Source organism: Balaenoptera acutorostrata, chromosome 1 (assembly GCF_949987535.1).
Source record: "Balaenoptera acutorostrata chromosome 1, mBalAcu1.1, whole genome shotgun sequence".
NCBI lineage: Eukaryota > Metazoa > Chordata > Mammalia > Artiodactyla > Balaenopteridae > Balaenoptera > Balaenoptera acutorostrata.
The window spans coordinates 152618695-152633058 of record NC_080064.1 but is presented as its reverse complement, the minus strand read 5'-3'; the positions used below and the strand labels follow the sequence as shown (position 1 = coordinate 152633058).

The 14364-nt window shown below is 33.9% G+C and overlaps 1 protein-coding gene across 1 annotated transcript in view; it reads right to left on the bottom strand.

Annotated features, from left to right (window-relative positions):
* LPGAT1 (lysophosphatidylglycerol acyltransferase 1) overlaps positions 1-14364 on the bottom strand; it is a 76160-nt gene that overhangs the window by 20232 nt on the left and 41564 nt on the right. Inside the window, exon 7 of the mRNA XM_057528021.1 lies at positions 13080-13206. Within this exon, the coding sequence (XP_057384004.1) occupies positions 13080-13206 (127 nt within the window). The remainder of the gene's footprint in view (positions 1-13079; positions 13207-14364) is intronic.

Below are 14364 nucleotides of genomic sequence, written 5' to 3'. Positions count from 1 at the left end.
AACTAAAATATAAATAATGATCAGTGAGAGTTATGCTTAACCATTATTCACTTAAAATTTAATTAGAAAACGAAAAGCATTTTTTGAATACCAATGGCAGGCATTGTCCTTGACTCTAGAGAAATCTGAAAGTGAAAAAAGACATGGTGAGCCCCCAGAGGGCCAACAAGGTGGGATAGAGCACTTCATTTCCAAAGCTTATTATGTCCAGATTCATATACTGAAAAATAACTTAGCAAATCAGATTTTAGGTTATGTCTTGGTTCTATGTTAACAGTAAAAAATTTCTTTCATGTATATCTATAACTTCTTATAAACATTTGAGAAGAAATTAAGCATATCTTCTAACTAGAGGATAGAGATTTTATCTTATTTGAAATGATGATTCACCTCTTTCAAATCTTCAACTTCATTATAGAAACACAGAATTCAATCCATAATACAGTCAAACCTCAATTAAGACCACTTATTTAATACCATCAGCATCCTGAATGGTGCCAAAGTAAAATGCTTTGTTTTCTTAAAGAAAAGGGAAAAAAACTGCTGGGGCAGAAAAGAAAAAAGAACTTGGGGGTGGTGAACACTAATAAAATCAGCCAAGCAGAACTAAAAACTTGAAGATTAAATTTAATGTGTAACTTTCCATTTTCCAACTGGAAGCTTTGAATAGTGACTTATGACTAAAACATCCAGCCTTTTCCAGGGAAAAGCTAGGGCCCAGAGGCAAAGCAACAGAAAACAAGAGATGACAAGAAAAGCAGACAGGAAGAAGAGAATCAGAAGTAGAGGTGAAATGAGCAATAATTGTAAGTGCTGATAGAGAAAAGGCCCATAAGAAAAACTAAAGACAGGACAATGTTTCCTTCTGCTGGGGAAAAAAGCCACTTTTAGTTCAAGAGGCAATCTAATGACCTCACTCCCAGATAAGTAATTTGGGGGGCCAGGGCTGAGGGTGGTAAACCTCTAAACCTGCATCATTAGTACCTGTGTGTACCACTTAGGTGTGAACCACTTTAGTGTTACTCACAGTTACTGGGAAAAGGTGACGTGAAACCTCATTATGTTGAATAACTGATTTTTACTATATTAATTATATTCTACTTTATTCTAGATTTTATACTAAAAAATTATTATAGAAATGTAAGCCTCACAAAAATTATGGATGAAACACTAGAATATGAAAATCTAGACTATCTATATAATCTGAGCATTTCAATACCTTGATTTAAAGGGGTAAAATCTATTTGGTATATATTAAATAGTATGCATTTTAAATGTGAACTTATTAAACTTTTATAACTACCCGACAAAAATGCTTTTGTTGCAATTACTCAAATGATTATTAAACCAAAATTCTAAATTGTGGGCAATTTCTTTTTTTAATTAATTTTTTAAATTAATACATTCACACCGTTAAAAAAAAAAAAAGGCCTAAAATAGTACAAAGAGAAGTAAGATTCCCTCCCCAGAGGCATTCACTGTCAACAGTCAAATACCAACCATTCAGCAGTCACTGCACTGACTTTTTTGGGGGGATGGAGGGGGGACAGGGGAGAGGCAGCAATTACTTTTTGGACTTTTAAGTGCTGCATGCCAAATATACAATTAAATTATAACTAAGCCTTTATTATACTGGTTTTTAAGATGCCTCCCAGTTTCAGAGATGTTAACATGTGAAAAAATATGTATCTTAATGGGTGAAATATGGTATATGATGTCTTGCTGATTGTGTTTTTCAGAACTTAAATGTAGTATCTAAGAAGTAACACTACTTTACCTCTATGGGATGGGCTTCAAATATCACCTTTGTAACTATCAACTATATGAAATATGATTAGAAAATCATCAATCATACACATGTTCCCAAGTAAATCTGGCTTTTCTAATCTTTCCATTGATCTGGCCCTGCCCTCAAACCACACTGCTTTAATTACACTAAGCCTTGACATCTGGTAGGAAGAATTTCTCTGTCTTGCTCATCTTCAACACTATCTTAGCTATTCATTTATCTTTACTCTCTCAAATGAATTTTAGAACCATTTGTCAAGTTTCCAGAAAAACCCTCCTGGATTCTGATCATAACCCTCCTGGATATAATGTAATTGCAATTATGTTAAATTTATAGATTAATTTGGGAGAACTGACATCTCTATAATTTTCAGACTTCCCCTCTATGAACACAGTATCTCTTTCCACTTATTCAGGTCTTTTATGTTCTTCAATGCAGTTTTATATTTTCCTTCATAAAAGTCTTCTACATTTTTTCTTAAGTTTTATTGGTAGATACTTTATAGTATTCTTGCTTCTCAGATAAGTATCTTTAAAAAAATTACATTTTCTATTTATGTCAGTAAAAAGGGATAATATTGATTTTTTTCTGTGATGATTTTATATCAAGATTGCTAAACTCTATAAATAGAAGGTGAACTCAGTTTCCTGCGTTTTCTATGTAGACTATTGTGATGGTTAACTTTATATGTCAACTTGACTGGGCTAAAGGATGCCCAGATAGCTGGTACAACATTATTTCAGGGTGTGCTGTGAGGATGTCACTGGAAGAGATTAGCATTTGAATCAGTAGATTAACTTAAGCAGGTCGGCCTCACCAATGCAGGTGGGCAGCATCCAATCCACTGAGGGCCTGAAGAGAACAGAAAGGTGGAAGAAGGGTGAGTCCACTCTCTCTGCTTTAGCTAAGACATCCTTCTGCTCTAGGACATCAGCTCTCCTATTTCTTAGGCTTTCAGACTCCCTTCCTCATCATTCTCAGACCTTGGGACTCAGACTGAATTACACCACTGGCTTTCCTGGTTCTCCAGCTTGCAGACAGTAGATCATGGGATTTCTCAGTCTCCATACCAGGAGAGCGAACTCCTAGAGTAAATCTATTCTTGATCTCTCTATATATCCTATTAGTTCTACTTCTCTGAAGAACCCTGACTAATACAACTATCTGTCATATCTGTCACCCCAATTGATGATTTATAGCTCATTTTCCAATTAGGTTTAGAACATTTTCAACATCTTTATAGTTAGGGACACAGTGGGGAAAACCCCTTTTTAATGGCTCATCAAACAAAATAAGACTATGGACCTTCTTATACCATTACTATGAGGGTATCTTAGGCAAACTGATTCTCTTTATGTGTTATATGCCTGAAGAGGCCTCAATTCTAAGTTGAAATTTCTGACATCATTGTTTGGGGTTAAAGGGATGGAATAAGGAAGCATCACCTTTTCCTCAACACACTGGATATATTTGTTTTAAAAATTTAAACTAATGACAGTGTTCAAAAACTATTTCTGACAGACATCAGATATTATTTACCTCCTTCACAGAAGTAATAAGCATCACAACTTATGAAGTATTTCTTGTCAAGCAAATTCAAACCTCAATCTGGTGAAGTTTTAGTATCTACCTACTAATTTATAGGAAATATAGGGGGCAGAGGAATACACAGGATACAATCAGCAAAACCAAATTTGTATAAACTCTACCAGGCAAATAATATGGTATCCTCAAAAAATAAGCTACAAGGAAAATAAAAGGTAGGGGGGGGGATCTGTACACAAAAGAAATTTAAGAGATATATCAACCAACTGCAATCTAACTGAATCCAAATTGTTTTAAAAAAATAATTTATGAGACAATCCAGGAAATTTGATGACTGACTAGATATTTAATGATATTAATGAATTGTTATTCATATTTCAGGTATGATAATAGATAATGATTTTACAAAAAGAATTATTACATTTTAGAGAATATACAATAAAACATTTACAAATGAAATGATATAATATCTGAACCTTCCTTCAAAATAATCCACTGGGACCTGGGAGATAACACAGAGGAAACAACCATAAGTGTACACCACAAGTACATAAGTGTACACCATAAGTGTACAATAGGTACATGGGGTTTAATTTCTAGGTTTGAAATTTTCCATAATAAAAAGTTTTGGAGGAAAAAACTATTTCTGAAATTATAGCCCCTAAAACTGATAAATACTTGTGACTTTTTTGTTTTGCTGTTTTAAGAAGTAAAGGGGACAAAACAGAAAGAAAAACAACAGTGATATATTAATCACAAATATTTATAGGTTTATGCATAAAATTACCAACATATTATAAATCTGTTTTAAAATGTTGGTAATTTTTCTTATAAATAAGTTATTCAGTAATTTTAATAATACTCTCCAACTTAACATTAGAACAGGTTAAATATATCTATTATAAAAACAACTAAAACATGGGGTAGGGTAAGCTATATGTATGTACTAAGACATTCAGCATAGTGTTATTAAAATCAAGAATAAAACCTGAAAAGCCTATGATCAATAGGGAAATAGGTAATTAAATGTATCTACTAACCAGGATTTTGGAAAGCCACTAAAAATGTAAAGACTTCATAACAGGACTTAAAAATGCTTACAAAATTTGTAATCTTAACACCTAGTCCATGTGTAGTACAGGTTTAATGTTCATTAAAATGCTACGTGGGAAAAAGTAGAATATAAATAACTTTTATGCATATTACAACTACAGCTACACTAAAAACATACACAAAACAAATATTAAAAGAAAATATGAAAAAGGAATTTTGGGCTTCCCTGGTGGCGCAGTGGTTGAGAATCTGCCTGCCAATGCAGGGGACACGGGTTCGAGCCCTGGTCTGGGAAGATCCCACATGCCGCGGAGCAACTGGGCCCGTGAGCCACAATTACTGAGCCTGCGCGTCTGGAGCCTGTGCTCCACAACAAGAGAGGCCGCGATAGTGAGAGGCACGTGCACCGCGATGAAGAGTGGCCCCCACTTGCCACAACTAGAGAAAGCCCTCGCACAGGAACGAAGACCCAACACAGCCAAAAATAAATAAATAAATTAATTTAAAAAAAAAAAAAAAAGGAATTTTATGTGAACATGCTGGGAAAGATTTTTTTCCCCTCTATGACATATTTTTCATAGTTACATGCTTTTATTTTTAAAAATAAATTTAATATTTTACAAAGTACACAATAGAGAACATCTAATAACATTAAAGAAATTTAATCCTTTAATCCCCCAAAACTAAAATATTATCATTTTGGCATATTATCAACAAAAATTATTAGTGAGATACTTTATATTCCTTTTTCCTACTAGTCTTTAAAATTCATTGTGTATTTTACATTTACAGAACATCTCAAATCAGACTAGCCACATTTTCAGTGCTCAACAGCATATGTGGCTAGTGGCTGCTGTTACTGGACAGTGCATGTCTAGAGAGCATGAACTTTAGCATTCACACGTTCAATAAGTATTGCATTCTAGAAATGTTTTATTTCCTTTATTAATAAAAATATCCTGAGGCAAATATGTCAGAATGTTAACATTTGTCCATTCTTGCTAGTGAGCATATTTTCTTTAAAAATATTCATTGAATACTCCTTTTCTGAATTAATTCCCCCTGCAAACTGTAAATAATTTCTTACCCAAAGTCCCTAATTGAATGCCTTCTCCAAAGTTACCAATGTTCCAGTCAAATTAGACATGAAAGTAACACCTCTGCTTTCAGTAACTTATCTATGCCACTACACTCATGGTTATAACTTATTTTAAAATAAAAGTATAAGCTATTTCTGCACAAGAGAATCATCTTCTCCAACTCACTTTCCTAATTTGGAGTGAAGCAGACATTTGTATTAAGGACAGGGGTTACTTTTGCTTTTATCTCTATAAACATTCTATCCCTGTAATTAAAATCTAATTCATGTTTAATTTTGCTATTAACTCTTTAACAACAGCACACTGTGCCCATTACTACTTTAATAGGAATAAGCTGTTTTCCAATGCGACAGTAATATGAAGGGGAGGAAAAAATTGTTCCCCTCAAATGGTTCTCATAGTTAAGCCTTAATTCCTCTTTTAAAACAAGCTTCACTTTAGAAAGAGATCCATAATGTAGTTGTATCCAAAAGTAACAAAAAGGGGCTTCCCTGGTGGCGCAGTGGTTAAGAATCCGCCTGCCAATGCAGGGAACACGGGTTCGAGCCCTGGTCTGGGAAGATCCCACATGCCGCGGAGCAACTAATCGGTGTGCCACAACTACTGAGCCTGCGCTCTAGAGCCCGTGAGCCACAACTACTGAGCCTGTGCTCCACAACAAGAGAAGCCACTGCTCGCTGCAACTAGAGAAAGCCCACGCACAGCAATGAAGACCCAATGCAGCCAAAGATAAATAAATAAATAAATATTTTTTAAAAAATTTATTAAAAAAACAAAAATAACTAAAAATATTTCCCCAGTTAAATAATATATAATATTGGGAAGTAAAGAATAAGACATCTTTTAAAGTAATAAGTAGTTTAGATCCAAACTATGGGGAATGCTAATTTGTTAGTACTGGATTTATCAATAACCCATACATACTTTAAATATCTTAATAATAGTACTTTGTATTTGTAAGGTGATTTGCAGTTTTTAAAACACTTTTAAAATCAGTGTATCTGGTATAGACAATCTTATTTACAAAGCAGAAATAGAGACACAGATGTAGAGAACAAACTTATGAATACCAAGGGGGAAGGGGGGCGGGTGGGATGAATTGAGAGATTGGGATTGACATATACACACTATTGATACTATGTATAAAACAGATAACTAATGAGAACCTACTGTATAGCACAGGGAACTCTACTCAATGCTCTGTGGTGACCTAAGTTGAGAAGGAAATCCAAAAAAAGAGGGGATATATGTATACATATAGTTGATTCACTTTGCTGTACAGTATAAACTAACACAATATTGTAAAGCAACTATACTCCAATAATTAATAAATAAATAAATAAAATCAGTGTATCGTTTGTATTCACGGCACTGTTATCTACTACCTGTTTGTAGGATAGGATCTAATAAATAACCATGTCACAAATTTTTTACTTTTTCATTTGCATGGTATTTTAGGAAAGTATTTCACAGCATATAATAACATGTATATTTATCTCCTCCAGAAATCCTAAAAATCAACATAAACCTAAGAAGTAAGAAGGGAACTGACAATGTAGAAAACTGCTATTGGAAGAAAAAAGTTTATTTCAGAACATTTAAAATTAGCTATTGCATTCTTATCTTTTTATTCCTAAGCATCAGTACAGAAATGCAAAATCTAGAAGAACATTCTGCTGCACATTCTGGTAATTAGATATTCTTTTCCTATTTAAATAAAGACCTAATGTTTTCTAAGCACTTAATTTTACTAACGCATTATGACTGAAGCTACTCAGTAGGGAAAATGCCTTTCTTGCTCAAAGATCTCCATACACCTGTCACAGTATGTTCCAGTGAGATATAGAACAGGTAGTGGAATCCTTGGTAGCCTTGACAATAATTTCCAAGAAGAAAAAAGAAGTGTATTAAAGAAATTTAAAATGGCCCAACCACTGATCAATGTTAAATGAATGATGGCAATTGTATTATTTCCCAAGTGTACTCTGATGGTCAGGAACGTTACAGCATAACACCAGAGTACTCCAGCCATCCAGAGGAACACTGTGCTGTTCTCAGCAGGCTCCAAGATGAATCACACAGGCAAGGACAGTTACTGCCTTGCATGAAATCTACCTAAAATATGATAAAAGTACTTCATATATATAGAAACTTACTACAAATTCAATACTTATGAATTGTTAAACTTCTCTTTAACCTGTTTGTACTTTCAACTTGGAGTTTCTCTTCCCTGGTGGTCTAGTGGCCAGGATTTGGTGCTCTCAACTTGGAGTTTCTCCTAGAATTATGTTTCATTTAGTCACTACTATCTCCAAGTTTGCTTTGATTTGATCTAAAATGACTGCATTTTAAATGGTACTAGCGCTCTAGGATTTCTCTATATTAGCTCTTTTCAAAACCTTCTACTAATTGTATTATTTCTTTTGAAATGGCGAAATTAAAATACATGCAATATTCTACGTGGGATCTGATAAATGCTGAGCATAATGGAATAATTCCTTTCTGACTCTCACATGTATAGTCTTCTAAATTATACTGGAAAAAAAAACTAGCAATAGTACTAACTTGTCCGGCTACACCAAATCACCAAAGCAATCATTTCAATTAAATTCTCTAAGAATGGGTGCTGCTTTATTTTTAAAAAGTCAGTTGGGATTAAGAAGAAAACAAACACTTTCTATGTCATGTGAAGCAAAATTGGCTTGGACCAATTTGGTTTAATAGTAATGTTCTGGATAAAATATGTTTAACTGCAGGAAAAAGAATACATTCATGAATAGACTTTTAAATCTGCCTATAAGTCAAGATAAGTAAGCCAACATTAAGCAAAACTACCATTTTTCAGTGAACTTTATAGTTTCCAGATCACCTTTTCCTATCTCTCTGTGCACCTATTCCCCACTTTAAGCAGTCAATGCTACTGAGTTTTTCTTGCCAATCTCCTCATATTAAAAGAGAAAGAGATCCAACCCCATTATTTGTATTATTCACATTTGCATACATATGATTTACAATGCTGCATTTTAAATCTCTTATTCTAACTGGAAACACCTCATCCTTGTTTAAAAATTTTAAAATATAACCACACAACTGGAGAGTCTGAACAGAAACCAATCCTTCTGAGAACAGCAAACAAGCAAACACAACAAATGAAAAACCAAAAATGGGTAAGAGCGCCATGTTTGTTTAAATTTACTTTAATTTCAATGGTGTTATTCCTGACAGGACAAATCCAAGATATGCAATAAACAGATTATTTTGGAATTGAGAAAGCTAGGGGTTAAAAAAAAAAAAAAAAAGCCAAAAATACCCCAACAACGAAACACAAAAAAAACCAATCTTTTTTTCCCTATCCCCTAGGGTATCTTGGTGGCCTAGAATAACACATGAGGAAACCTAGTCAACCTATGGCTGATAGAGACTTATTCCTGGGAGCTGCTAAGAACAGGGCCCACATCCCTTCTCACAAGCTTCTTACAAGTCCTCAAAATTATCCTAACACCAAGACACCTGTCTTCTCCTGTATCTTTCAACTGCCCTCCCCTTCCCACCTGAACACAGGTCCTTCTCTTTTCCTACCATTGGTTAGATAATGATCTCTATTAAATTTCTGGAAAGAAAAGAGTCTGTCCTAAGACTCATAGGATTTTGTGTGTTCGTGTGCATTGTGTGTGTATGTATAAATAAACATGGGGCATAATTTGTACTGTAATGCATATTTTGGGGTATGATTCTATGTCATAATTTAATCTCAGCTAATTTAACATGTTAGAATTTTCTTTATTATTGCTATGTCTGCTAATAAAGTTTTTATAAAAAATTTATTTCTGAGAAGCTTCTATTTTATTAATAGAAGTATTTTTCTGTATCAAACAAACCACTCCTCATCTTCTATCTACTACAGTGTTTGGTTTCGATCTCTAAATCAGGGGTCCTTAATCTTTTTTTAATCCTTAATCTATTTTGAGAATAGAATGAAAGCTATGAAACTTCTCCACAGAAAATTACAAACATACACAAAATTCTCCACAGATATTCAGTTAAAAAATTGTCTAAGGTCCATCCATGAGACCCAGGGTTAAAAACTCCTTCTCCGAGTGAATTTGAGTGTTGCACTTGCTCTTATTAAAATAATTTTGCTAAAAATGGACATTTCTTCAATTTCTAAGATCCCTTACGATTCCATTCAGTTTTTTTTTCTGTCTCTATAAACTACAATTTCTTCTATTTGTTGGTTAAAAAAGAAAAGCAAGGTCAACAATAAGAATGCCTACATAATTTAATATTTTCTTTCTTGTCTCAATTCTTTTTGAGTATGATATGCTAGGAAGAGCTGCATATATCCAATGCAGATACAATCTACATGTGGCCAAAACATATATCCAACAGCCATGTATTCTGGACTTGGGCACTGGAACTGAACCTCATTTATAGATTACAATTTAAAAACTTACTGAAGGCTAGATATGTTTCATATAGATGAAAATGAAACTGTTCCTGGAGATATTCTTCCAGGGCCAAGCACATTGCCTTGTATACACTAAGTGCTCAATAAGTTAAGTAAAATGGACAATACATGTAGAATGGAGTCAGAACAATCACCAAGAATTACTTTCTTACTTTACACATGAATGCATAGTTTGGCAATGTAAGTTACACAGCAGAATCAACTGTAATTTTATAGTCATCCCTCACACATCAAAACCCCAAACTGTCCTATACACTAATGATGAAAAATCTGAAAGAGAAATTAAGGAAACACTCCCATTTACCATTGCAACAAAAAGAATAAAATACCTAGGAATAAAACTACCTAAGGAGACAAAAGACCTGTATGCAGAAAACTGTAAGACACTTATGAAAGAAATTAAAGATGATACAAACAGATGGAGAGATACACCATGTTCTTGGGTTGGAAGAATCAACATTGCGAAAATGACTATAGTACCCAAAGCAATCTACAGATTCAATGCAATCCCTATCAAACTACCAATGGCATTTTTCATAGAAGTAGAACAAAAAATTGCACAATTTGTATGGAAACACAAAAGATGCCAAATAGCCAAAGCAATATTGAGAAAGAAAAATGGAGCTGGAGGAATCAGGCTCTTGGACTTCAGATTATACTACAAAGCTACAGTAATCAAGATAGTATGGTACTGGCACAAAAACAGAAATATAGATCAATGGAACAGGATAGAAAGCCCAGCGATAAACCCACACACATATGGTCAACTAATCTATGAAAAAGGAGGCAAGGATATACAATGGAGAAAAGACAATCTCTTCAATAAGTGGTGCTGGGAAAACTGGACAGATACATGTAAAAGAATGAAATTAGAACACTCCCTAACACCATATACAAAAATAAACTCAAAATGGATTAAAGACCTAAATGTAAGGCCAGACACTATCAAACTCTTATAGGAAAACATAGGCAGAACACTCTATGACACAAATCACAGCAAGACCCTTTTTGACTCACCTCCTAGAGAAAGGGAAATAAAAACAAAAATAAATAAATGGGACCTAATGAAACTTAAAAGCTTTTGCACAGCAAAGGAAACTATAAACAAGACGAAAAGACAACCCTCAGAATGGGAGAAAATATTTGCAAACGAAGCAACTGACAAAGGATTGATTAAAAAAGAAAAGCAAGGTCAACAATAAGAATGCCTATGTAATTTAATATTTTCCAAATATACAAGCAGCTCATGCAGCTCAATATCAAAAAAACAAACAACCCAATCCAAAAATGGGCAGAAGACCTAAATAGACATTTCTCCAAAGAAGATATACAGATTGCCAACAAACACATGAAAGGATGCTCAACATCACTAATCATTAGAGAAATGCAAATCAAAACTACAGTGAGGTATCACCTCACACAGGTCAGAATGGCCATCATCAAAAAATCTACAAACAATAAATGCTGGAGAGGGTGTGGAGAAAAGGAAACCCTCTTGCACTGTTGCTGGGAATGTAAATTTATACAGCCACTATGGAGAACAGTATGGAGGTTCCTTACAAAACTAAAAACAGAACTACTGTATGACCCAGCAATCCCACTACTGGGCATATACCCTGAGAAAACCATAGTTCAAAAAGAGTCATGTACCACAATGTTCACTGCAGCACTATTTACAATAGCCAGGACATGGAAGCAACCTAAATGTCCATCGACAGATGAATGGATAAAGAAGATGTGGCACATATATACAATGGAATATTACTCAGCCATAAAAAGAAATGAAACTGGGTTATTTGTAGTGAGGCGGATGGACCTAGAGTCTGTCATACAGAGTGAAGTAAGTCAGAAAGAGAAAAACAAATATTGTATGCTAATAAATATAAATGGAATCTAAAAAAAAAAAAAAGATTCTGAAGAAACTCGGGGCAGGACAGAAATAAAGACGCAGATGTAGAGAATGGACTTGAGGACACAGGGAGGGGGAAGGGTAAGCTGGGACGAAGTGAGAGAGTGGCATGGACATATATACACTACCAAGTGTAAAACAGATAGCTAGTGGGACGCAGCCACATAGCACAGGGAGATCAGCTCAGTGCTTTGTGACCACCTAAAGGGGTGGGATACAGAGGGTGGGAGGGAGACGCAAGAGGGAGGGGATATGGGGATATATGTATACATATAGCTGGCTCACTTTGTTATACAGCAGAAACTAACACACCATTGTGAAGCAATTATACTCCAATAAAGATGTTAGAAAAAAAAAACCCAAACTGTAATACTTAATAATTTTGAGTTTTAAAATTTGTTTCAAATTATTCCTACTTTGTTTTTATATTTGAAAACTCTAATGGTTTACACCTATGAAAATATGCTACCTATTTACTTCCAATGGGTATGTAATTTGAGTAGTTTTCCTCTTTAAAGGAGGGCTTTTGTGGCAACTGTGATCTTCCTTGGGACCAACCACTCCCTTAGTAACTTAGTTGCCATGTGTTGAGATCTTTGACGAGGAGATAAATGGCTTATAAAGCGATCAATTCTATCCAGGTCTTATCAGCATCATTTTTTGATATGAATACCTATACACATTTACCTCAAACACTTTAAAAAAAGAAAGGTCTATATTAAAAAAATCTCAAGGAGCTGTTGCAGAATATTCAATAAATGGTTTTACTATTGTTCATGCAAAAGACATAGGCATATTAAAATATTAAAAATTTGAAAGTGTAAGTCATTGCTAAATTATCAATTCAATCATTTAGAAAATCTTACATGACTTAATGATTTAAAAACAAATTCCATTTCTATTAATACAAATCTACTTACCCCAATTGAGTACATATTTATCCTTGATATTTGCCCTTTAAGTTAATTACTTTCACTCAAGAGTGTCAGGCGATCAAATAATCATAGTGCCTCTAGAATGCCATTTTTAGAGACTTTTATCACTCAGTGGAAATAACTACTTCAAATGATATTTTCATATTAAAAATTCAGCATAAGAATGATTTTGAGCCAACTGTTTTCACTATCAATTACAATTTAATATTAAAACATTCACAATGTCCTGAGATAGTACTTTATGTTGGCTTTACGCTGAGTACTAATGTGGAATTCTTACCTGTAATGTACATGTGTGACTACTGGTTTCCTGTATCCAAGGATCCAGGTTTGAATATCTATGGGTTCAGCTTTGGGATAAGCTATGGTTGTATCTATTATCCACTGGAGGCCTTTCGATTTGCTGTCTGAGAACAATATAAAATTGGATAAATTTTTATATTATTTGCAGCAAATAACATAGTATAGAATTATAAAGCATACTGATATATCCTTTGCTTTAAGAGAATGAACTTTGGCGTTACTGTTCTATATGATGCACTTAGGATGAAATTAAGCATTTCCTATTACATTATAAAATGGCTGAATCTCAAACAAATTAAACAACAGAGTGCTATAATTTATTGGACATGCATCATTTAAGCATTCAATACAATTATGCAGTATCAAGGTCTAATTTACATTTTATCACTCATAAAAACTGGCCTACAAAAAAAGTCAGTAGCTAAAGTATCACATCACAAAAGCTAAAAGCAGACCTTAAAACAAAAAACTCCACTCACTAAATATAACACAATATAATACAAACACCAAGTTTTGTGATACTTGGGAGGCATTAATAAATACTGAAATAAGGCAATAAAATTAAGCATTTTATTGATGCACATGATCATCAGTTGCTGCTCTTGTTCAAAACAAACAAAAAACTCCTCCCATTTTAGCAAGAGTTATATAAAAATAAAGCAATAAACCTGTCTACCCTTTGGTAGGTACAACAGGTAACTACCGTTATGAGAGGGGCTGGGGAAGTTCTGTTTACTTTGGTCCTCTGCACGCTGTTTTTATTCCCAGCACGGAGTACAAAGTTGAGCAAGAATTGAGACAGGAATTCTCAAAGAGAACGCTGATAGCTAGACTTTAAAGTGTAATGGTCTATCCTTTGTTTGAAGTATTTAAAGGATCCCTAAAAAAATAAAACTTATTTTTAAATATAAGGCCAAATGTACAGTAGGAATCAATAATATGTTACTTAAAGTGTCAAATAATTAAAAACTGGCCTTAAATTCTTTTAAAATTTTAGACAACATTTTGAAGGGGAAGAAATAATCATATAAGAAATAAGCTTAAAAATTTTAATTTTTAAATAACATATTGCTAAAGGAACAGAGTGTATGTAAAGAGACACATTTTAACAAGCTACCACTGATGTACATGCTAAAATGTTTAGGGGTAAAGTACACTGATGTCTGCAACTTACTTTGAGATGCATTAAAAAAAAACCCAACCAAGATGGAATAATAGATGGATAGAAGGATGGAGAGAGATGTGATAAAGCAAATATAGTA